We start from the raw sequence: 23,389 nt of genomic DNA on the forward strand, positions 1-23,389 counted from the left end.
GGCTGGATGATAAATTTGGAGAAATAAGAATTACAACGAACACAATGCATAAGCTTTATCAGGGTGGACCTTGATGCCTCACCTGCCATGGTTTTCCTTCTGATGGAAGGATTTCTGGTGATAGCCTGTCTGTCCAGAAGCCCCATGTCCAACCCAACAACAACAGTGCATTCCTTCCTACAGCTCCTGGGTCCCAAGATCTCTTGCACCTACATGACTCCACATGCCAGACTTCACCTTCACTGTGTGCAGGCCTGGCTTCAATTGGTATATTGTCCTACCAGGCATTCTCTGGACTTGTGGATTTGCATACTTGCATGAGCGCTTCAGTCTCTGGATTGGTGGCTGGATTTGCGGAATACGTGCAGAGGAGTTCCATTTTGTCCCCAGAACCTACTAGAACTCTGGTAACAGATACATCTACCAAAGGCTGGGGGGCCTACCTCTGTCAACTTCAGACTCAAGCTCTTTGGTCACCCCAATAAGTTTTGCTCTATATAAGTGTGTGGGAGTGTGAAGCTATTCACTAGGCATGTGAGACATTTATGTCCATCATCAAGAACCAGATTATACAAGTCTGTATGGACAACACTCTGCTGTGTTTTATCTGAACATGCAGGGGAAGTGTAAGGTTGTCTCAGCAATGCCAGGAAGCTACCGACCTGTGGAATCTATGCACAAGAAACAGTCTCCCTGAAGGCATTCCACCTTCCAGGAAAAAGAAGAACAAGTGCAGATGCCCTCAGCAGGGATTTCATAGATCTGTATAAGTGGTTAATCAGCAATGACATTCTCCTCCAGATTTTCCACCAGTGGGACTACCCAGTAATAGATTTGTTCAAAACCAATCTGAACAATAAATGCAGGACAGTTTGTTCGATCATAGTTGCCTTTCTTCTCCCTTGATCCAGTCATCTCAGATACGCATTCGCTCCAGTTCCTCTCATTCCAAGGGTAGCCAGGACAATGAAAACAGACAAATGATGATTGTTAGAGACAGCAGCTTGGCCAATGGAATATTGGTTCATTGACCTACATCAACTCTCTGCCTGGCCATGGGATAACTTTAATTCTAGTTGAGGATGTCCTGCCTTCGAACCAGGGCAATTGCATTCCAACCTCCAAACTCTCCACCTCATGAATGAGCTTTGGTTGAATACTCATGAGAGATCATGCTCCTAATATGTGCAGACCATCTTGATATGAAGAAAAGAATCCACTAGAACCATGTACACAGAAAAGTGGAAGCAGTTTTCAACTTGGGCACAATTTCAGAACTTATTGCCCCATCATACAGGAGTTAGACATGTATTGGACTATCTTTTGCACTTGATGTCATCTGGCCTATCAGTCCATCTGTCTTCCATAGCTGCACAATGTTGACTAGAGGGCTTTTCCATTATCTCTCACCCTCTGTTTTCCAGATTTCTACTCAACATATATTCTCCTTTGTCTAATCCAGTACTTTCATGAAATCCTCCCCAGACTAATGGGATTCCCCCCTTTGAATCTAGGGCAACAATCTCCCTACCTCTATTGTCTAAAAAGATAGTGTTTCCAGTGGCAATCACTTCCTCAAGGAGGGTTTCAGAACGTCAAGCTCTTCTTGCTGACCCTCCTTTCACGGTGTTCCATAAAGACAAGGTTTCTATTAAGCCACACCCTAAGTTTATGTCAAAGGTACTGTCACCTTTTGCATTTGAACTAAACTGTCCATTTCCTGGGGTTTTTCCCAAAGCCCCATTCTTCTAAAGCTGAAAAAAAACTTCACACGTCAGACATTCACAGGACTTTGGCATTCCACCTGGACTGTACTAGGACCTTCACAGCCTCTAATCAGGCTTCCTTCTTGCCTACACTGAGAGCATTAAGGGTCAATCAGTGTCCACTCAGCAATTCTCACATTTGATTTCTGACTGCATGAAGCTCTGCTACAATCTTGCTAAAGCCTCTCCTCCCCTGAGAGAAGAGGGCTCAGTCTGCTTCATCAGCCTTTCTGAGCAATATACCAATATCACTCGTGCAAAACAGCATGTAGTCACCTGTACATACTTTTTCCAGACATTATGCCATCACTCAAGGCTCTTACGATGATGCAAACTTCTGCAAATTGAGGTTACAACCTGTTCAGATGATCTGAAGTCCCTCTACCGGTCAGGGAACTGCTGATGAGTCAATTGCAGCGGGCTGTATATGTACATAATTACTCGAGGGAGAAAAAATAGTTACTTACCTCTACAGTCTGTTCTTCAAGATGTGTTGTGCACATGTACATTCCTAACCCTCCCACCTTCCCCACTGCTTCGGAGATCAGATACACAGCAGTGTGAAGGAATGGAGAAGCAGGCGGTGGGTATTGGCTGTGGGCAGCCCAGAGCCCTTTCAGTCCCCACCGTGGAAGTCGATGTGGTCTAGCACGGTGTACTGGCTCTTGCCGGTATGCTGTACCGGACCAGACCGGCTTACTTTCACCTCTGACTGTATGTATGTGTATGAATGTGTCACAAACAATGCAGCTGCAGCCTGCCACCAACCAGCAGTGACCCCAGCAACCGGCCCCTGTGGGCTGCTGCCTGCAGAGAGTCAGCGGGTGCCTCTGGGCTGGGTCTGCCAAGGAGTAAGTAACCAAGGCAAAAACCACAGTCAGCCAGTCAGGGATGGAGCCGGGGGAGGGAGGGCAGGGGAGGGGAAGTCAGGGATGAATGAAGGACAACTGGAATAGCCTTCATGAAATATACAAGTGTAACTCCCAAGGAGATTATATAGATTCCTGGAGCTCTGTCTGCTGGCCGCTCAGGGAGGAGGAGCCAAGGCAAACTTAGAATCCGCCCAGCAACCAATAGGGAGTGAGATGCCCCTCCCAGGGGGTTGAGGAGAGGGGAGAAGTCATTTTGAAGAGGCTGGAGTCAGGGAGGGCCAGGGCTGGATTGGTTGTGTGCGGAGCTGGTGAGTCCCAGGCCTGCAAGCAGGGTTCCCCCTGAGAACTGGCTTCTAGGGACCCGACCGCAGATCCCTCAGCTGGGTTTTCCTTCCCCATGGATGATTCCCAATTGGTAGCGTTTGCTGAGAAATTTCCTCAGCCAGGCTGGGTTCACCTCCAGCTCCCCTGGTGAGACCAGTCCCCACATGGTCAGCTCTGCTCTGGCTGCTAGTCCAGGGAAGCTGCCTGTGGAGTGTGTGACTGGAGGCTGGGCTAGGAGGCTACAGTTTGGATGTTAGTGTAGTTGTATAACCTACACCTTGAGCCCTGCACCCCTTTGTGGTAAGGGGAAATCCTGAGACTGACGCAGCCTGATTCCTGCTTGAGGGGGATCCCTGTCAGCAGACAGCAGCCCCTTTGCAGTGACTGAGGAATCCCGCGTCATCTTCGAACCTGAGGATCATTCATGGAGATTGTGAGTGCACTGTCTTTAGTTAGTTAGTCAGGGAATTTGTTTTGGGGACTCTCTACTCCCTGAACTGTGTCCTCAAGCCAGGGAGTAAGGGTTTGAGGATTTTATAACCTACTGCTTATTATACCTGTGGAGGGATTCACCACCTCCTCCCACTTGTGGGTCCTTTGGGCTGTACCGAACCCTGTTAGCCACACTGCTAAACCACTGCAGAGAATTTTATAGGTCATCAAGGCCCCCAGCAAAGTACGCATACCAACAGGACGCTAATTTTACACTTGTTGCATCAAATCATGGGTATTTTAAGCATGGGCGCCGGTGACCCTAAAAATAGTGTTTCACCGTGTTATGTTGTATATGTTGCCTGTTTAATATAATTGTTGTGTTGAATATATTTTTATGTGTTGTGTTAATTCATGGAAGTCTCCAACCATCTGGTAAGTAAGTGGGGATTCCTCTGTAGTTAGAATTTTCTGCCCAAGCTGCCCTGGTGACCCTGCCAGGTAGGAGCAAGGGGGGTGGAGGCACCACCAAATAATTTCATAACAGACAAGAAAAAAGATTCACCCTGCTGAGTGGGTGGTGGGATCCAAAATAACCCAGACCTGTCCATCAGAACCTGTAAGCAGATTGCCATTAAAGGAGGTGGAGAGGGGCGTTACACAGAATATTTAGAGAAAGTTTTGTCAATTTCAGCCTCTGCACTCTGCAGGCAGGACAAAACAAAAAGAGATCTGAGATTACACCCGATGTCCTAGGGACATTTCAGGTGTTTAAATCAATATATAAAGAGGGTGGATTGGAATGAAAACTACTATTTCTTTCAAAGGAGGCACAATAATTTCCCTGAATATTCAGTTTTCCCTTCCAATCCCTTTGTGGTTTTGTCTATGGGGCTATTTGCTTTCCCTGTGAATCTTTAGTTGCTTTAGCAAAATTGCTTTTCCCAAAATAAACCCTAATCATCATGATACATCTTTCCACCATTTTCTCCATGTTTTTTGTGTTTGTTTTTTTAAAACAGTAACATTTCAAAGAGGATCTGCAAGCAGTTTGGACATCACAACCATGATCCTCTGTTGGGGAGGGAATGGGATAGATTTGAACTTGGAAATGGTTCCTGATTTTGACTGTATTTACGAGATCCCCTCATCCCGGGGGCAGAAAAGAACTTCCCCTGCCATGGTCACACACACCCAACAACTGGGAGTGAAATTAACAAGGATGGCAGAAACGGCTCCTAACTCTGGGCACTGAACTGCACAGGGAACAGCTGAGTTTAAACTGTTCTTTTGCAGGCAGCAGCAGCAGGCATCTCAGCCAGTCTACTGAAAGCTAGAGCCTAGAGGAAAACCCCTGCTGGGGCTGGGGGGGGGGGAGGAATGCAGAGCCTTGTCTGCAGCCTGGCTGGAGGAGGGGGAGGGAGGAGACGAGAAACCAATGTGACAGTGAGTTTTCCCCTTCCACCTGCTTTTATTAGCTCTGGATTTAAGCTGTGCAGCCAAATGCTTGTATTTGTTGTGTATATTAGTATTGGAGAGATCCCCTCACCCCGGGGGCAGAAAAGGACTGCCCCTGCCATGGTCAAACACACCTTCCCCTTGACCCCCTCCCCCCAGCTACTGTGAGTGAAATCAACAAGGATGCCAGAAACCTAGCCCTGGGGGCTGAACCATCAGCGAACAGCTTAGTTTAAACTATTCTTATGCAGGGAGCAGGCTTCTCTCTCCCTCCCTCAGTCAGTCTCCTTTTCTTACCAGTCCTCCGTACCGGCCCGTACCAGCTTACTTTCACCTCTGGATGTATCTTTGCTGAATAGGGATGGACTTAAGCACGTGCTTAAGGATAAGCACATACTTTGCTGAACTGAAGCCTTAGATATAATGCTGAAAGAAAATATAACCAGTCATGATAGATCAGCATGTCAGTGGATTTATTACAGCATTGTGGATTGTTGGTTTTATTGTAGTGACAGCAAACATCCATCAGGTGGCACAAGTATATAAATCATGATTCAGCTGTGCATTCTTTTCCATTCCTGCAATGCTTAGTACACTGAGGTACTGTTTTCAAAATTTGCTTCCACTGCTGCTGACTCAGGTGCTGCATTTAGCATGTTGACATGACTGGGCATGTGTTTTGGGTTATACTCACCACAGAATTCAGCAGCAGTACAGAACTGTGTCCAAGTCACACTGCACACTTTAGAAAGCTCTTCCAAAGAAAGCTTAAGTGTACAATAGTATTCCTAGAGCAAAAAATGTTGTCAGTGTATAATACCAGTGTAACAAAATCAGTGTAATAATTATATTTATTATTAGTAGTAGTAGTAGTATTGTGGTAGTACCTAAGTCTCCAATCAGGATCGGGCCCCCTTTGTGCTAGGTGATATACAAACACAAGAAGACACAATCCTTGCTTTGAAGATTGTGCTTCAAGAGCTTGAAATCTAATTGTACTCTGAAAAAACATGAGCATCTGAGAGCCAGGAAATTCATTGTTATGGTTACATTTAAAAATAAAAATGCAAATGCAGTGTTACAGTACCCTGGCATACGCATAGCCATCTATCTAGGTGGGTATGTGGTCCTCACCACCATAGACTCTGAGTATCCCTCTATTAGCTTTGTCTTAGTTTCCTGACTCCATGGACAGTAATTATGTGTCTAAAACAGTAGTTCTCAAATTTCATTGCACCACAATCTCATTCTGACAACAAAAATGACTACATGACTCTAGGAGGGGGGACCAAAGCCTGAGCTTGCCTGAGCCCCGCCACCCCAGGTGGAGGGGCCAAAGTCAAAGCCTGAGCCCCACTGCCCCGGGTGGGTGAGGGGAGAAGCCAAAGTTGAAGCCCCAGGGCTTCAGCCCCAGGCAGAGGACCCGTAACCTGAGCCTCACTGCCCAGGGCTGAAGCCCTTGGGCTTCAGCTTTGGCCCCAGGCCATGGGGCTTGGGCTTGGGCCACGAGCCCCAGCAAGTCTAACACCCACCCTGGCAACCCCCTTAAAACAGGGTCGAGACCCACCTTGGGGTCCTGACCCACAGTTTGAGAACCGCTGGTCTAAAACCAGGTATCAAAGTACAACTAAATTATGGACCAGATCTTCAGCTGGTGTAAGCTGGCATAGGTCTTCACCAATTTTAGATGAAGTCAATGGAGTTTTGCTGATTTAGGGGAGGATCTGCTGTGACATCTTGATACTGGGTTTGTCCTAGCATCTGGGAATATTAACTCCATGCACTGCAGACTTTCACCTGTGAACATCTTAAATCATGTTCAACATGGTTTACTTAGCAGGGTATATTTAGCCTAACTAGGCATTTGCCAGGCTTCAGATGCCTGCATCTGCAGAGTGCTCAACCACTATGAAAAATAAAAGTTTTAAAGGTCTGTGGCAGCTCCCGGGTTTGATATTAGAGGATTTTATTAGGAAGGAGAAATGGCTGTTTTATAGGTCATGGATGTAGTAGGTGCGGTATACTGGTGCTGTCACAATCTTTCAGCTTGAGGGACAAACACTGTATTACAAAAAGGGAAAGGGATTGCACTCAATATCTGGGAGCAGGTTCTGTGTCTGCTCTGCTCCCTTTGCACCTTCAGGCAGAAAGGGAGCAGAAATCACACACAAGTCCCCTGCTTGGGATTTCCCCCAAATCCCTGTGGAGTCACCTGTGGCAAAAAGCCATCATAGGCAGCTGTCCCACTGCCTTCTCTGCCAGTAGTGCAGCGGCGTGTTGAGGGTAGACCAGAGGTGAAAGTAAGCCAGTATGGTGTACTGGACTGCACCGGCTTCCGCGGCTGGGATTAAAAGGGCTTTGGGCTCCCCGCCACTGTGGGATCCCCGAGCCCTTTAAATCCCAGCTGGAGCTGCGGTGGGGATTTAAAGGGCCTGGAGCTCCACGGTGGCTGGAGCCCTGAGCCCTTTAATTTGCCCATGAGCCCTGGGAGCTCCCAGCCACCGCTGCAGCTGGGAGCCCTGGGTTGATTTAAAGGCCCTAGGGCTCCCGACCACAGCCGGTGCCCCAGGGCCTTTAAATCTTGAGAGGCCCCGCCTCTTCCACTTGAGGCCACACCCTTTCTGGATGAGGCCATGCCCCCTCAGGACTCTGGCAGTACCGGTAAGTCTTGTAAATTACTTTTACCTCTGGAGTAGACAGGGGATTGGCTGGAGCAGCCCACAAATTACTTGTTTTAACTTGGCCTGGGGAAGAGAATCAAGGAGCCAGAACTGACTGTTGGCTCTTCTAGCTTCTTTCATTTATTCCCTTCTCCTGGGGTGCCCTATGGCACCAATATGGGAAAGGGAAAAGAGCCAACCTCTGCTAAATGCTCCTCTGGACAAACTCCTGTTTTGCTCTTTGGGGCTATGTGGCAGGTGAGATTCCCATTTCCTCCTGGTACCCATAGAGCTAACTCTACAACATTTACATTTCCTGATCTGCCCCTGCAGTTTTTTAATGATTTTTCATCCATATTAAAGGTATGTTTTCTTAATACTGTCAGCCTTGAGCACACAGGTTGGACACTACTGAGGTATGCTAATAATACTCAGTATAACTAGGTTCAAAAAAGAATTATATAAGTTCATGTAGGATAGGTCCATCAATAGCTGTTAGCCAAGATGGTCAGGTATGCAACCCCCACACTGGATGTTCCTAGGCCTCTGACTGCCAGATGCTGGGAGTGGATCACAGGGGATGGATCACTTGATTTGTATTATTTATTCCTTCTGAAGCATCTTAGTATTGGCCACTGTCAGAAGACAGGATACCAGGATAGATGGACAATTGGTCTGACCCAATATGGCTGTTCTTATGGCTCCATATTAATTTCTTACTGATTTACATTTGCTCAGTTTGCAAGAATTAAGATATTTTGGGGTTTTTTTTACTGCTGTCCCTGCAAACTCACTTTGAGCTCTGACTGTCAAACCAGATTATTTCCATTCATCATGCTCACACTGACATTAAATTTAAATAGATTTGTACAGGTGTCACTGGGCATAATCCTCATGTACAGTGGGACACCACTCCTGGTGTTATCAGATGTCACCGGTGTGGTGCTCTGCTGTATCCAATGTTGATAACAATCAGCTGCATGCGTGTGTGTTCTCTCTGTATGCTGTCCCAGCTCTGCATAGACAGCTGACGTGGCAGATTTCGAGTGAACTGCCCAATGATCATAGACTCCGATAAGGTACGAAAGCACCTAGCCAGGCTTATAGCCAAACAAAATACAGTCTCTAGCTCCCCGGATCAGATGCCTACAGTTCTGCTAGTACATATGTGCTCCCTGACAATGGACCAGCTCAGTCAGTGGCGGGATTTACCACTGCCCCCTAGGCCAGACAGACATCCACTCAGGGATGCATTCTTATACACAGATACAAACAAGTTACACGTCACTCCTGATGCATTGAGGTACAACCCCTCTATGCCTTCAGAATGCTGTCTCCCTCCTGGTACATGTTGGTTCGCACGAACAACTCTATCCATCATATTATTCTTTTGACCCTGTCTCTGAGATGGGTCAGCATGTTCCTTATCTGTGTGGAATGTACTGGCACGTTTATATCTCTAGCGTCCAGTACCTTTTAGGTATGTGTGTTTTTGCAACATCAGCCCTTGCCTTGCCTGACTATGAGCAGGACCTGCCTCTTGCTCACAACTTAACTTTGCTTTATGTTAACAAAATCTTGACCATTACTTTAGTTCAGGACCGAGGTCTCATACCAGGCCTCTGGTACAATGGTTTTATGTTTCAGGGCCTCATCTTACTATATCTGGTTGGGGCCTCTGGGCACCACCGTAATAGTAAATTAATATGGTTGCATAATAACAATATTGGTTTTATAGGTGAGGGCATAATTTGGCCTATAGACAAGTATTACTGGAGAAGAGTTGCAAGATGAATAGAATCCTATTTGACCACCAGAGTTCATGGGGCTGGCAATTAAAAGAGTTTGTTTACATGCAAATAAAGGACAAGTGCTATGGAATCAGCCAGATTCAATGACCACAGAAACCCACAATACTAGTTTCATAGTAATTTTAAAAAATAGAACTCCTATAAGTATTTATTAGATTATGAGGAACTGTTCTGGGGCGAAGGATTTTGCACTCCTCTACTATTAAGAAGGCTGGATAACAAAAAGTTAATGTGCACAGACAGGCCAATAAAGAATATTTTAAATTGTCTGTGCCTAGTGGAGGATTTAGACCCAGATCCTCAATAGGACCTGGGCCTTAGTGCTGGTGAAAGGTGGCATCCTGAAGCCATCTGGCCCCAAAACAGGTGCAGCACAAGAGCCCCACGCGGGTGGGTAAGGCTGAAGCTTAACCCACCGTAGAGCCCGCCCCCTTCTGCAGAGTTACTGCGCCTGCGCCTTCAAGCAGGCCGCAACGCAGGAGAGCGCTTCATTGCGCATGCTCCCCTGAGAACCACACACTACACTTGCGCGAAGACAGCTTGCGCAAGCGCAAAAGTAAGAGCACGGGGCCCAGTGTCGGAAGTGTCGATCCAGCGAGCGGCTGGGGCTAAGCTGGAGGGGAAGTTCCGTTTCCCATTTGGCTCACTTTACACTCCGTAGCCAAGTTCCTGCTTCTGCCGCCTCCTCAATCTTCTTCCAGGGCATTGGCGGCTTGCGCTGACCTCTGATCTAACCCCGCCGAGGCGTCACTTCCTGTTGTCCGCGCGTGGGAAGCGGCCGGAGAAGAAGGTGCCGCTTGCGGGCTCCGTGAGGCAACGGGGATCATGGTGAGTGATGGGTTGTGTCAGCGCCGCCGGCCCCGCGGCCAGCTCCGCCTACGGTCTTGCTGGGATGCCCCTCCCCAGCACCCTAGAGATCCCCACGCTCCCTCTCCATACGGGCCGCCCCGCCCGGCTCCCCGCGGCCCCCTCCACCAGGCAGGTCTTGGCCTTCTCTAGAGACAACTCCGCCGCGCTTCCCCGGTTGTGTTGTGCCGGGCCGCGCGCGCCCACATTCCTCTCAGCTGTGTCTGGACTCTAGGCATGGGACCTGACCCTTGTGCTCGGTGCTGTACAAACGTTCTTCTCCGGCAGCATGGAGTTCATATAGGCTGTATGCCCTCTCACGGTCCCACTGTGTGCATTGCCTGCCCTTTGCCAGCAGCTCCCAGGACACGTGTGGGCTTCCCAGAAAATCCAGTTTGTTCACCCTCTCCTTCAGCAATGTCACATTATTTCCCTGGACTCCTTTGCCTGTCTGTCTGGCCTTCTGTTCTCTGGTCTTACACTTAGATTATAACATCGTTTGGAGAGGGACTGTGTTTTCTGAGTTTGTACAATGAGGTCCTGGTACATCCTAGGTGCAACAATAATATACATAAGAGTTAAGGCCTGGGATGGGGCTGGGGGAGGTGTTAGTTTGAGATTTTGAGCAAAGTTGGGCATTTTGTTCCTATTTTCATTATTTGCAAGTGTTTACTAGTTCTAGTAATTTTTGTGCCAGACTGAATTTTGAAGTATTAGTTAGCATGTTAATCAATTTCTCGCTCTTTCTTTAGGCTCGAAATGCAGAAAAGGCTATGTAAGTACAGCTCTGAACTTGGTTATGTTGATTGTCATTCAAAGTGTCTGTCACAGTGCACTTTCTATTGGTATTTGTTGCTTATCATCTCGGTAACTGAACACTTAAATCTGTTATTTAGCTAATAAATTCTGACAGCAGGTACAGCACTTCTAGCTCCTGCTTACAGTCTAAATTAAGTACTTATTTTTATTTCAAAGTAATAGTATATGTATGCAAATGACTCTTTCATATATATATATTGTTGCATGAACAGGACTGATGATCTGCTCCATGTTTGAAAGGCAGTGGTATTCCATCTACACTGACTTAAATTCAAGGAGCCCTGGTTAATACACAGTCATATTACATGTTAAACATACCTGTAAAGTATAATTTGTGAAGGCATTCAAAGTATTAGGACTTCTGTAATGCTTTCCCTTCTACTTAATCAATTGTGTGTTATGGCAATTGTTATTAAAGTTAGATGTCAGATGCAGGTGTGGTAGTGCTTTTAGTGGTCCTTACTGGAACAGCTATGTTGTCATTTTGGCTGGGCAGAGATTAATATTGAGCATTCAGGAGGTGAGCCCTTGGTTTGAAGTATTTGCTTGCATTATCATGGCACCTGTGTCTCTTACCTGTCAAGTTGTCTTCAGCATTGTAAAAGTGAATTGATTACAGATTTGCAAACCCCCATTAGAGATGTGTACTAATTTAGGTGCTAATATATTATGAATCAATGTGGTATGTCAACCTAAGACTAGAAACTTTAATATATTGGATGATCAGCGTTCCATAGTGCATACAACAGAGATGTTGTGCAAAGTACTTTGTCCTGTGAGAGTTTCTTATCTCATTCCAAAGCGAGAAAAGCGTTTTGTTCTTGGGTTTTTAATTTACTGGAAACTAACATAGAAGTAGCCTGAAGTTACACTGCCATGCAACCAAGGCTTGGTTCAGTCCCTCACTCCCTTAATGGGAGGACTGCAGCATTATTATGCCCTGTACCCTTAGGAGCTGTTTCAAGCAACCATGTCCTCTTTAGTTCACTAGAGGAGCACCAATCTGGAGTAACTTGCAGTCCTCTTGGCTAGAGTCAGGGGTGCTGTAACTTTGGTTATGGGGGACAATGGATGGATGGGTTTTTGAAGAATCCCTTGGCAGTGGTGGTGGAGAGAGATACTTGAAGAAATTTTTTGACATACACCTCTACCTCGATGTAACACTGTCCTTGGGAGCCAAAAAATCTTCCCACGTTATAGGTGAAACCTTGTTATATTGAACTTTCTTCGATCCACCGGAGTGTGCAGCCCCATCCCTCCGGAGCACTGCTTTACCACGTTATGTCCAAATTCATGTTATGTTGGATGGCATTATATCAAGGTAGAAGTGTACCTATTTTTAAAATAAACAAGCTATGTATATTAGTCAACCACAGAATGTAAGTGGACTCTACCTGAACTGTTGAGAAAAATATTATTGAAATGTTACTTTAAAATTAACAAGCTTGATATCCTTGTCTCCCTACCCCACCCCACCCCACCCCCAGCAGGCTGTTGGTACTTCTAATACTAAGCTGCACAAAATTCATGTCTGGGTGACTGCACTGGTAACTGGTGTTGACTACTTTGACTGGTGGTTTCTTCAGTGTTGGAATGTTCTTAATGGAAACAGTAGCTATCATTTTTCTTTTTTGAAAGCCTATATATAATATAGGTGTATCCATGCAAAACTTAACCAGTTAAGTTCTTTGAAAACCTTGCTGTTAGAATGAAGAGGTTTAAAAGTAAACTAATTTTCCTTTCTTCCTTTCAGGACAGCCTTGGCGAGATTTCGCCAAGCTCAGCTTGAGGAAGGAAAAGTTAAGGTAGGCTGGAGAAAAATGGGTCTTCTATGTTGGTTTTAAATGAATCAACAAGAAATTACTCCTCACTTGTCGGCTTATAATGCAAAGCCACATGCAGTGCTGCTTCAACAACTGCGAGCAGAAGAAATGTGCCACATGTAATTGCTGCACAGGGGCTAGGTGTTGGGCACCAGGAAAGGGGCTTAAATTGAGAGTAGCTCTGGAAAGCAGTATGCCAACAAAACTCACAAGTAACAGTTGTTGCTGGGGAAGGGCTGAAAAAACTGTGCTAGAGAGACATACAGTGGACCATGCTTAAATAGTCCATATGGCCAAGCCTAGTTGGCATTTCACAGTATAAGCAATATGCCTTGATATTGGAAGAATAACAAGCAGATACAAGCAAGGTAACTCAGAAGGCAATTCTAAGAATATAAATGTAGTGATAAGAGATTTCCTTCTGCTAACTGTCTGTACATTCATTGTCATTGGTTTTGATAATGGGCTTTGTTTGGCTTCTTTCCCAACTAGCTCAGGAGAGCTAGAAAAGCCCTTTTATAATCTCTTCATTTCCCTAGTATTGTGCTACCAAAGTAGCGACCATTAAGCATTCCACTTCCAGGGCTATTCCGAACTCGGGGCTTGCACATGACACCGCATGCTGTGCCATTATTCAGCCACATGGTGTCTCCTATCATATCTATGCTTAAATTTAACCATGCATGCTAGGAGAAACTTTTAACCCTCAAATCAAGTTAGATTGGCACATGACTTGAAAAATAATTGATGCCAGTGCCTTTATATTGTGTAAAACCACTGGTCAGAAGGTTGGATTCTGACATTTAAAAAAGAACCTATAATCTTAGGCCCTGATTCTTAACTGACTCCACAGGTGAAGCCATGCATTGACTCCAGTGGAGCTCTGTGTGGGTGCAGGAGTCCACCCTCTTCAGGTGAATTGCAGGATCAGGTCAATGGAAGGATTTGGATCAATTTTTATTTCTCAAAATGAGGAAAAGCTTCTTGTTTGGAGTAAGTTTTTCAGAAGGACACACACAACCTACTCATAAAGGGCTTTGTTTTGAGTTATAATTTTGCACCTTTTCCCCATGAGCGGACACATTTATAAACTCCTAGGGGGACAATATAGAGCAGTGGCTCTCAAACCGTGAGTTGTGACCCCATTTTAATGGGCTCGCCAGGGCTGGCTTAGACTTGCTGGGGCCCAGGGCCAAAGCTCAAGCCTGAGGGCATCAGCCCTGGGTGTCAGGGCTAAGGTTACAGGCACCTGGGGCTGAAATCCTTGGGCTTCAGCTTTTCCCCTCTGGCCTGGGGCAGTAGGGCTTTGGGTTTGCCCCCCGCCTCCGGGATGGAGGGGCTTGGGTGGGCTCAGGCTTTGGTCTCCCCTCCTGGGATCCTGTAGTAATTTTTGTTGTCAGAAGAGGGGTGAGGTGCAATGAAGTTTGAGACCCCCGATGTAGAGTAATGCAGTCGGAAACAATGGCTACTGCAGGTAAAACTTCGAACAGATGGCTTTTCAGGAGTTTCCCAGAGGAAGGGATGATGTGTGTTTGGGGGTCGGGGCACACACTCTAATTGGGAGGCTGTTCCAAACATAAAGGGAGACCATAAATTATGTGAAAGTAAGGCCAGGATGGAGTGTAAGAAGTGGGAGTAAGAGGAGCTGAAGGGGCAAATATGTAAGTAGGGAGACTTAAAGGTGAGGAATACACCGAATGTATGTATGGAGTAACAGAAGTTAATGGAAGAATGCAAACAAAGGTGGTGAAGTGGCTAGTGGGAGGAAAGGAAAATGATTTTTATAGCAGCTTTTTGAATGAACTGGAAGGGTGAGAGGCCATGGAGTTGGAAGCTGTAGTTGTTAATGCAGAAAACTAGAGCGTGGACTGGAGTATTAGCAGCAGCAGTAGAAAGGAAGGGATAAACTTTATAGATGTACAGAGAAGCAATGGAATCTGCCAGTGAACTAGATGTGGGCAAGGGAGTCAAAAGTGATACTACGCTTGAGCCGCACTGACTGGACCACTGCTGGTGATAAAGAATGGAGAGAATAGGGTTTGGAGAATGGAGGGGAAAGGTTTTGAATGGAAGATGACAGGCTCTATTTTGTACATGCTGGGCTTGAATTGGTGGCTGTGTTCAGTGGTTAAATAGAATTCCTTTCATCAGGGCTGTTATATGAAATCTTTAAAAATGGGATGGGAACAGAGGCAACACAAGTAAGGAGGCGTGAGTGGCTGATTTGCCTGGGACTAATCCAGGAACAAGTAGGCCATGTTACACTCAGAACATGAAATACCAGTTGCTTTGGGAACATGTCAAGCTTCAGTATTAGGTGGTTTGAAGCTTTATCCTCACTTAAAGTCGTCCCAGTTAACGTTACTGATCAGTTAGGGAACATGCTCATTTAAAGTTGTGTAATGCTCCCTTCTTGCAGGAGGAGCAGCCTGTTGCAGCTAGCTGGTGGGGGCTTGGAACCAGGGTGGACTGGCAGTCCCCCATCAGCTCCCTGCTCCCCTAAATTGCCTATGCAGCAGCTGCCTGCAGTTCAGCTGTCCCTCCCCTCACTGCCATGTGCTGCTCCTGCCTTCTGCCTTGGAGCTGCTACGTGAGACTCCTGGTTGCTGTGCAGGGGGGAGGGAAGGAAGAGGAGGGCTAATGTCAGGGTGTCCTCCTCTCCCCACTCCTGCACCCGGCTTATCCCATCTTTCATAGAGCAAGAGGGACTCACCAGGGAGCTTGCAGCAGCTTCCATCTCAGCAAGCTGATCTAATTAACAAGGCAGTATACTTAAAGGGGAAATGTGCATATCTCCCTCCATTTCTGCTGCCTTGTAGAGTGAGAGAGTTAACCCTTGAGGGCTCAGCCAATTGCTAGAGATCATCATTTAGCAGTAAGGGAAATATCCAACCCTCTGACTCCTCCACCTCAACCAAGCTTCACAGTTGTCATCACTGGTTTCAGAGTAGCAGCCGTGTTAGTCTATATCCGCAAAAAGAACAGGAGTACTTGTGACACCTTAAGAGTCATCACTGTGTACCAGTATAAAATTGTTTGTTTAAAACTTATATAGTTTTTTTGTCTGGTGAAAAAAATTTCCCTGGAACCTAACCCCTTCATTTACATTAATTCTTATGGGGAAATTGGATTTGCTTAACATCGTTTCGCTTAAAGTCGCATTTTTCAGGAACATAACTACAACGTTAAGTGAGGAGTTACTGTACACGTCTTTCTCCCAAACAGGAAAGAAGACCTTTTCTTGCATCAGAATGTAATGAGTTGCCTAAAGCTGAGAAATGGAGACGTCAGGTATGCATCGCATATATAGGCAGTGAACGTCAGGCTTTTCTAATTCTGTAGAGGATGAACTGATAAATAATCAAATTATGGAAATGTGCATAATTTTAACAAAATATTTATACAATTAAAATTAATGAGGTAATTGTACTGAACTAAGTCTAGTATTTCTTTGCTGCTAGAATTGTTCTCCTTAGCTTGTGTGTAAACAGTTACATTAAGAATTGACTGAGGTCTGAGCTAAAATAGTGTGTGTCATATTTTAACCATAATGACCAGAAAGTTAAAGGATAGACTGCAGGTTATTGTTAGCACAAAAGTGCAAGTGCCTGAACAAAAAGAGTCATGGATGATGCATTTCCCAATATGGATACTTCTTCATTCATTATAAATAGTGTTCCCAAATTAAACTTTTATTAACATCTTGCCGATATTTGTTCTCTATATGAGTTCTCTTAAGCATGTAGATGGTTTAACGATTGAAACTACCCTGAGTTCTGACTCATCAAGAAAAATTAATTTCCGCATAATTGTTTTTATTTAAATAGATTATTGGAGAAATTTCCAAGAAAGTGGCACAGATTCAAAATGGTGAGCATCTTTTAATTGCAGTTGACTTGTATGAAACTTTGGTTCCAGTGTCAGTTAACTCACTGCTGCAATTTACCTGGCTATAAAATCATATTGGCTGCTGTTTTTAAGTTGTGGATCGGTCTCAAAATAGCACTGCTGGACAGTGGTCCTGGTGACTATTTTAACGTTCAATATCTGATACTAGAGCTAGAAGGAACTCCACCTCTTCAGTGGGGCATAGCAATTGTTTCTAGCAATAATAGTTTGATTTTAAAACTGCATCATTCTGTTTGCCCCTTATCTCCTTCCCTCGCATCAATTCTGGCCTGCTTTTAGTGGATGCTTTTAAGGCTATCTATGGCTAGACCTAATTTTTAAAGTGTTGTGGTGTTTTGCTTAACTCTTACACTTTTTTCAATATTTGTTGGTAAATATTTACCTTTTAAAAATTCACAAATTAAAAATCTTTTGCCACTGGGATTATCTGCACTAGGAAACATGAGAGGCCATGTCAGCTGCTGTTATGAACAGTTCTTGTTTCTGCTTTCATGAGGCGCTACAATAGCCCAATTAAATAAGGGAGAAAAATCCAATGTTTTATCCTAACTGTGCTGTTGAAGCTTGTCTTAAGGTTTCATTAATTTAGTTTTGACTATTGACATTTAGGTGTCAGTATTCAACTACAAATATTGAAGAAAATTAAGTTAAATGACACCCAGGCATTATACACTTCATGACATGCCAGGACTAAAAATGGGTAGGCCAGTGCTTTTAGGAATAATGTATTCTAAGTACTGGTCATGGACCAGTGAGCAGTCACTTTTCATCCCCATTTAAGATTTTGCGTCCTGGCAAAGTGGATAAAAATGAGTTTCTGATGGGGAAAAAAATATAGGCGGGTCAGTACCTGGTCCAAGGAGGGACAGTGTGTCTTTCTCTCCGAGCAGGGGCAGCGTACTCAAGTTAAGTCTTTTGAGCCTGCAAACTACTCATTATGAGGCAAGACCTCTGGTTAAAGCAAGAAAAGTGCTGGGCCTCCAGCAGGAGTTTGGAGAACATTCCCCATAGGGAAACAGAGAGAAATGAGTCTTTCCAAAGTGGTTAATATGCACTCTCTGTAAGAACTTATTGATTTATTTTATCTTGAAGCTGGTTTAGGTGAATTCAGAATTCGAGACTTGAATGATGAAATTAACAAACTCCTAAGAGAGAAGGGGCACTGGGAGGTCCGGATAAAGGAGCTGGGAGGTCCTGATTATGCAGTAAGTTTAAAACAACTCTGTGGGCAAACAACCTCTCTGCAGTTAACTGTGAATGGCTAGCAAAGTAAAAGCCTATCAACCCAAGACTAGAAACTTTAATCTACTGAATATTGGATGACCGGCGTTTCATAGTGCGTACAACAGAGATGTATTGAACGCACTCGGTTATTTTTTTCCTAGTGGCTGGTATTTCAATGATCAACAAATGTTGTTCAACCTCTAAACATGCTGAATGGCATGTTAGATCAAATAGTGATGTCTTATCTTTCTCTCCCTCTCCTGGTTCTGAAAATTACTATTTGATGACTTTCTTTCAGCCTTATAAGGCTATTAGTACTTTTTGTTCAGAATCTGAAGAGACACACAAACGCTACCTCCCACTTTCTGTGGCTCCACTGTCCTGTATTACATATCAGTGTGTAAAGGTGTTTAGCAGAGTGTAAATGCTCTCACTGATCATGATATAATGAAATACTTGACTTTTGACGTTCAGGTCTCTGACACAAAACATCTCATGATGAAAAATCAAAATGTAATTTGTAGGGCTGTCAATTAATCACAGTTAGCTCACGGGATTTTAATCGCGATTAATTGCAGTTTAATCGTACTGTTTAAAAATAGAATACCAGTTGAAATTTATTAACTATTTTGGATGTTTTTCTACATTTTTAAATATATTGATTTCAATTACAAGACAGTATACGAAGTTGGAACTGGTCATTGTAATAAAAAATACTAATATGAAAATATTTGCACTGTAAAAATGATAAACAGAAGAAATAGTATTTTTCAGTTCACGTCATACAAGTACTGTAGTGCATTCTCTTTATTGTGAAAGTGCAGCTTACAAATGTAGGGGTTTTTTTGTTACATAACTGAACTCAAAAACAAAACAATGTAAAACTTCAGTGCCTACAAGGCCACTCAGTCCTACTTCTTGTTTAGCCAATCGCTAAGAGACACAAGTTTTTTTCACATTTCAAGGAGATAATGCTGCCCACTTCTTATTTACAGTGTCACCAGAAAGTGAGAACAGGCATTCACATGGCACTTGTGTAGCTGGTGTTGCAAGGTATTTATATGCCAGATATGCTAAACATTCATATGCCACTTCATGCTTCAGCCACCATTCAAGAGGACATGCTTTTATGCTGATGAAGCTCGTTTTTTAAAAAAAAATGTGTTAATTAAATTAGTCACTGAAGTCCTCGGGGGAGAATTGTATGTCTCCTGCTCTGTTTTACCTGCGTTGTGCCATATATTCCATGTTATAGCAGTCTCAATGATGATCCAGCACATGTTTCTCATTTTAAGAACACTTTCATAGCAGATTTGACAAAAGACAAAGAAGGTGCCAATGTGAGATTTCTAAAGATAGCTACAGCACTCAAACTAAGGTTTAGGAATCTGAAATGTCTTCCAAAATCTGAGCAGGTCAAGGTGTGGAACATGCTTCCAAAAATCTTAAAAGACCAACGCTCTGATGCAGAAACTACAGAATCTGAACCACCAAAAAGAAAATCAACTTTCTGGAGGTGGCATCTGACTGAAATGATGAAAATGAAGTTAGGTCAGTGCGCACTGCTTTGGATCATTATCGAGCAGAACCATCATCAGCATGGATGCATGTCCTCTAGAATGGTGGTTGAAACATGAAGGGACATATGAATCTTTAGCGCATCTGTCACTAAATATCTTGCAACACCGACTATAACAGTACCATACAAATACCTATTCTCACTTTCAGGTGACACCATAAACAAGAAGCAGGCAGCATTATCTCTTGAAAATGTAAACAAACTTGTTTGTCTGAGCAATTGGCTGAACAAGAAATAAGACTGAGTGGACTTATAGGTGCTAAAGTTTTACATTGATTTTTTTTTGGATTCAGTTATTTTTTGTACATAATTCTATGCTTGTAAGTTCAACTTTCATGACAAAGAGATTGTATTGCAGTACTTGTATTAGGTGAATTAAAAAATACTATTTATTTTTGTTTTTTACAGTGCAAATATTTGTAATAAAAAATAAATATAAAGTGAGCGTGGTACACTTTGTATTCTGTGTTGTAAGTGGAAATCAATATATTTGCAAATGTAGAAAACATCCAAAAATATTTAAATAAGTGATATTCTATTATGGTTTAACAGTGCAGTTAATCACAATTTTTTTAATTGCTTGACAGTCCTAGTAATTTGTGCTGATTTATCAGGCTCGTCTATTAAAAGTTGGACTAGTAAGGATCACATGGGGAGCCAGATAGTAAACTTCTGTGTATGGCATTTTAATCCCATCTTGTTCCTCTACTGTAAAATCCAGCATGTGGGGTGACAAGGTGGGTCTGTTGTGGGTCAGAGTACTCCATGCTTTGCATGGTCCTGGCTGCTTGGCACTCTGTAAAAGAAAGGACGTATTTTCTCTTTTGAAAAATAAAAAGATTGTCTGGGTGGGCTGCTGCTCCTGAATCATCTGACATAGATAGAGAGCAGTGTTTTAGCCTAGTAAACCAGAACATGGGTAATGCTAATGAACATGGGGAAAGAAAAATGACCGTGGACAGGAGCAATGATTTTTTTTATCTATTTTATTTTTAAAGAGAGTTGGTCCTAAAATGCTAGATCATGAAGGAAAGGAAGTTCCAGGAAACAGGGGTTACAAATATTTTGGAGCTGCTAAAGATTTACCAGGTGTCAGAGAGCTCTTTGAAAAGGAACGTAAGTAACTTTAGCTACTTTTTAGAATTATTCATTATTTCTGTATTGATGGGTGACTATCACAGATATGAAGTTTCCCCTTCTTCAGAATTGTGACTTTTAGCCAGGATAACATCAGAGTAATTTCTCTAGCATCTCTCCTGTCATACAAAATGTGTCTTCTGAAATGTAGGGTGAATCCTAGGGAAGGAGGTGGGGAAAAGAATCACTTTATGTAGGTATCAGTCTAGTCAAACATTTACCACAGTATAATTAAGTCATCATCCTTTAAAAACTCTTTCGTTGACTGAGAAGAAACCCATTTATTTACATGCCTGTTCTTTCACAGCCATGATTATCTTGATTGGAATTAGCTAAAATTGTTTTTCTGCACTCCCAAAGCTCAAATATTTTATATTAATTCAATGACTGTTTCAAACAAGGTCAGGATGATAAAAGGGGAAATTGTGTGTCTTCTCTTCCCTTCTTTGTCTTAAATTCATGCTCCATCTCCTGTATTTAGTATGAAGTAGGGACCACACTACTTTTCTAAGAGAGGATAGCATGCCTGTAAGCCCATAAAGCTAACTTTGGTTAAAACTATTTGATGCTGTCCTGTTAAAATGACTCTACCTGTGTTCAGCCCTCCACTCCAAGTTTCATATTGACTAAATTGTCATGAAAAGTTGCTTCGTGTATTCACTGTAATGCTTAAGGAGGTTAACTAATTTTGTAGTCAAAGGAAAAGGTAAATGTCCTATGGAAGAAGTTTTTTCTGTATTTGTATGAGTTAGAGTAAACCTATTTTGTGAACTAGATAAGCCATTGATCAGTAACAATATGGCAGTCTATATATAGTTTAATGGTCTATCTAATCTTCTATCTCAGTCACTTATTTTTTTTAAGAGGCAGGTTATCAATGGATACCTCCTGTAATGTGTGCCTAGTGGACCTATTGACCCTTTGGCTGGTCCTAGCCAATCTTATATATAAATATTGCATAATTTGGTCAAGAGGCATTTGGGCCTAAAAGCCCAAATGAAACCATTTAAAACTTTTTCCTCAGGAAGCCTTGCTCCAGAATCTCATTGGATATGTCTACACTGCAATAAAACATCTACAGTTGGCCTGTCTCAGCTGACTTGGGCTCGTGGCATTCAAGCTGCAGGGCTATAGTGTAGAGGTTTGAGCTTGGGCTGAAGCCCAGGCTCTGGGATCCTACCCCATGCAGGGTCCTAGAGCATGCTCTCCAGCCTGAGCGTCTACACTGCAATTTTATAGCCCCACTGCCTGAGCCTGTGTGTCTGAGTCAGCTGCAGTTGTTTCATTGCAGTGTAGACATAACCACAGAGGGCCATGTGGAATTTCCCTGACAACTTTAGATATTGTTATCTACAGCTGAAGCAGAGTTTGTAGAATTCAAAGAAAAACTACTTTCTAGGAGCACTGGTTGGCAGCATGAAGCTGGCATCAGCCTAAAGAAAATTGCCAGAAAGTGGAAACTGATGGGAATGTGAGAGGTTAGGATGATGGTCAGAAAACACACAGTCTGAATGCAAATTAATCTGCCTTGCTAGACAAGTGGTACAGGGTTGATGTGATTGGTAGAATTTCACTTTTTTTGGGGTGGTTGAAAGTGTGATGGTCACTTGTTCCTTCAGCCCTCCCTCCTCCAAGGAAGACTCGAGCTGAGCTTATGAAGGCTATTGATGCAGAGTATTACGGCTACAGGGATGAAGATGATGGTGTCTTGGAGCCATTGGAACAGGAACATGAAAAGAAAGGTATGTGAGATCAAAAAGTCCCATATAAACAGGGTGCAGTTTCATTTAAGGCTGTTTCTGGTGTCCCCAACTTGTTACATGTGACCATCTGCAAGTTACATGTTACTAGAGCAGAAGCGTTTTCTTTTCTCTTTTCTCTTTTTCTTTTCCCCTTTACTCTTTAAAATGATGCTTCACTGCATTTTCTTCTGGTTTGTAGATATTCATTGTGCATAGTTCTACCTACAGTGAGTAATCAGTAGTCCTATCTTTGATAGTTTTCTAACTTAGTGTACTGTAAAGCTCTTTGATAGGAATGTTTTTGTTGTCCCATTTAACTACTATGCTTCCATTTAAAATAAAAGGATAGGCAAGGGAAGTGGGCATCTTCCTGTCACTCTTTCTGGATGTCTCTTGCTGAAATCTCAATGTAAAACTTTATTCAGCAACCTTTGACTTGGTTATATAAAAATCAAATTCAGGAAAACTAGCATATTTTCATTTAAAGAGGAGATGCAATCTCTCTCATTCCTCCATCTGCTTCCAAACAAAAGTATAAAGCTGCAAGGGCTAATTTTTGTTGGAGGCCAGCTGGTTTACACCTTTCCACTAAAGCCAGTGGGTGCTGGAGAGTCTGGGTATCTAGGTACTATACCAGGCACTGCCACTATCACAGGCTTTAGGAACATTAGCCTCTCTGTACCTCTGTTCCCTGTCTATAAAATGAAGATATCAGTTTCCCTGCTTATGTGTAGCACTTTAAGGTCTATACTAGCCCTCGTTGCTAGTATTACTATGGTGAGGCATGTCATAGCTTCCTACTCAGATTTGAACCTTAGCGTTCATTAAACTGAGAAGCTAGCATGAACCCTCTAAGCTTAATTACCAGCTTAGATCTGATATCGCTGCCACCAGCCAGGAATTTCCAGGACCTGACTCCCTCTCTGGTCTCCCAAAACCTTCTCTGGGGGACCCAAGACTCAAAGCCCTGAGTCTACACCAAAGGGA

The 23,389-nt window shown here is 43.5% G+C and overlaps 1 protein-coding gene across 3 annotated transcripts in view; it reads left to right on the forward strand.

Moving 5' to 3' along the window:
- The first annotated feature begins 2,694 nt into the window (after nt 1-2,694).
- Nucleotides 2,695-23,389, forward strand: part of ISY1 (ISY1 spliceosome associated protein) — a 30,293-nt gene continuing 9,598 nt past the window's right edge. Inside the window, exons 1-10 of one of the 3 annotated variants that reach the window (XM_032805520.2) lie at nt 2,695-3,089; nt 3,153-3,395; nt 9,985-10,151; nt 10,922-10,944; nt 12,742-12,793; nt 16,037-16,102; nt 16,639-16,681; nt 17,813-17,925; nt 20,522-20,639; nt 22,280-22,402. In XM_032805520.2, the coding sequence (XP_032661411.1) occupies nt 10,149-10,151; nt 10,922-10,944; nt 12,742-12,793; nt 16,037-16,102; nt 16,639-16,681; nt 17,813-17,925; nt 20,522-20,639; nt 22,280-22,402 (541 nt within the window). In that variant the 5' untranslated portion in view covers nt 2,695-3,089; nt 3,153-3,395; nt 9,985-10,148. Of the gene's footprint in view, nt 3,090-3,152; nt 3,396-9,984; nt 10,152-10,921; nt 10,945-12,741; nt 12,794-13,664; nt 13,805-16,036; nt 16,103-16,638; nt 16,682-17,812; nt 17,926-20,521; nt 20,640-22,279; nt 22,403-23,389 lie in introns of those variants that run through there. The other 2 variants (XM_032805528.2, XM_032805538.2) reach the window with 2 other exon arrangements.

The sequence above is a fragment of the Chelonoidis abingdonii genome, chromosome 17 (genome assembly GCF_003597395.2).
Source record: "Chelonoidis abingdonii isolate Lonesome George chromosome 17, CheloAbing_2.0, whole genome shotgun sequence".
Classification (NCBI taxonomy): Eukaryota; Metazoa; Chordata; order Testudines; family Testudinidae; genus Chelonoidis; species Chelonoidis abingdonii.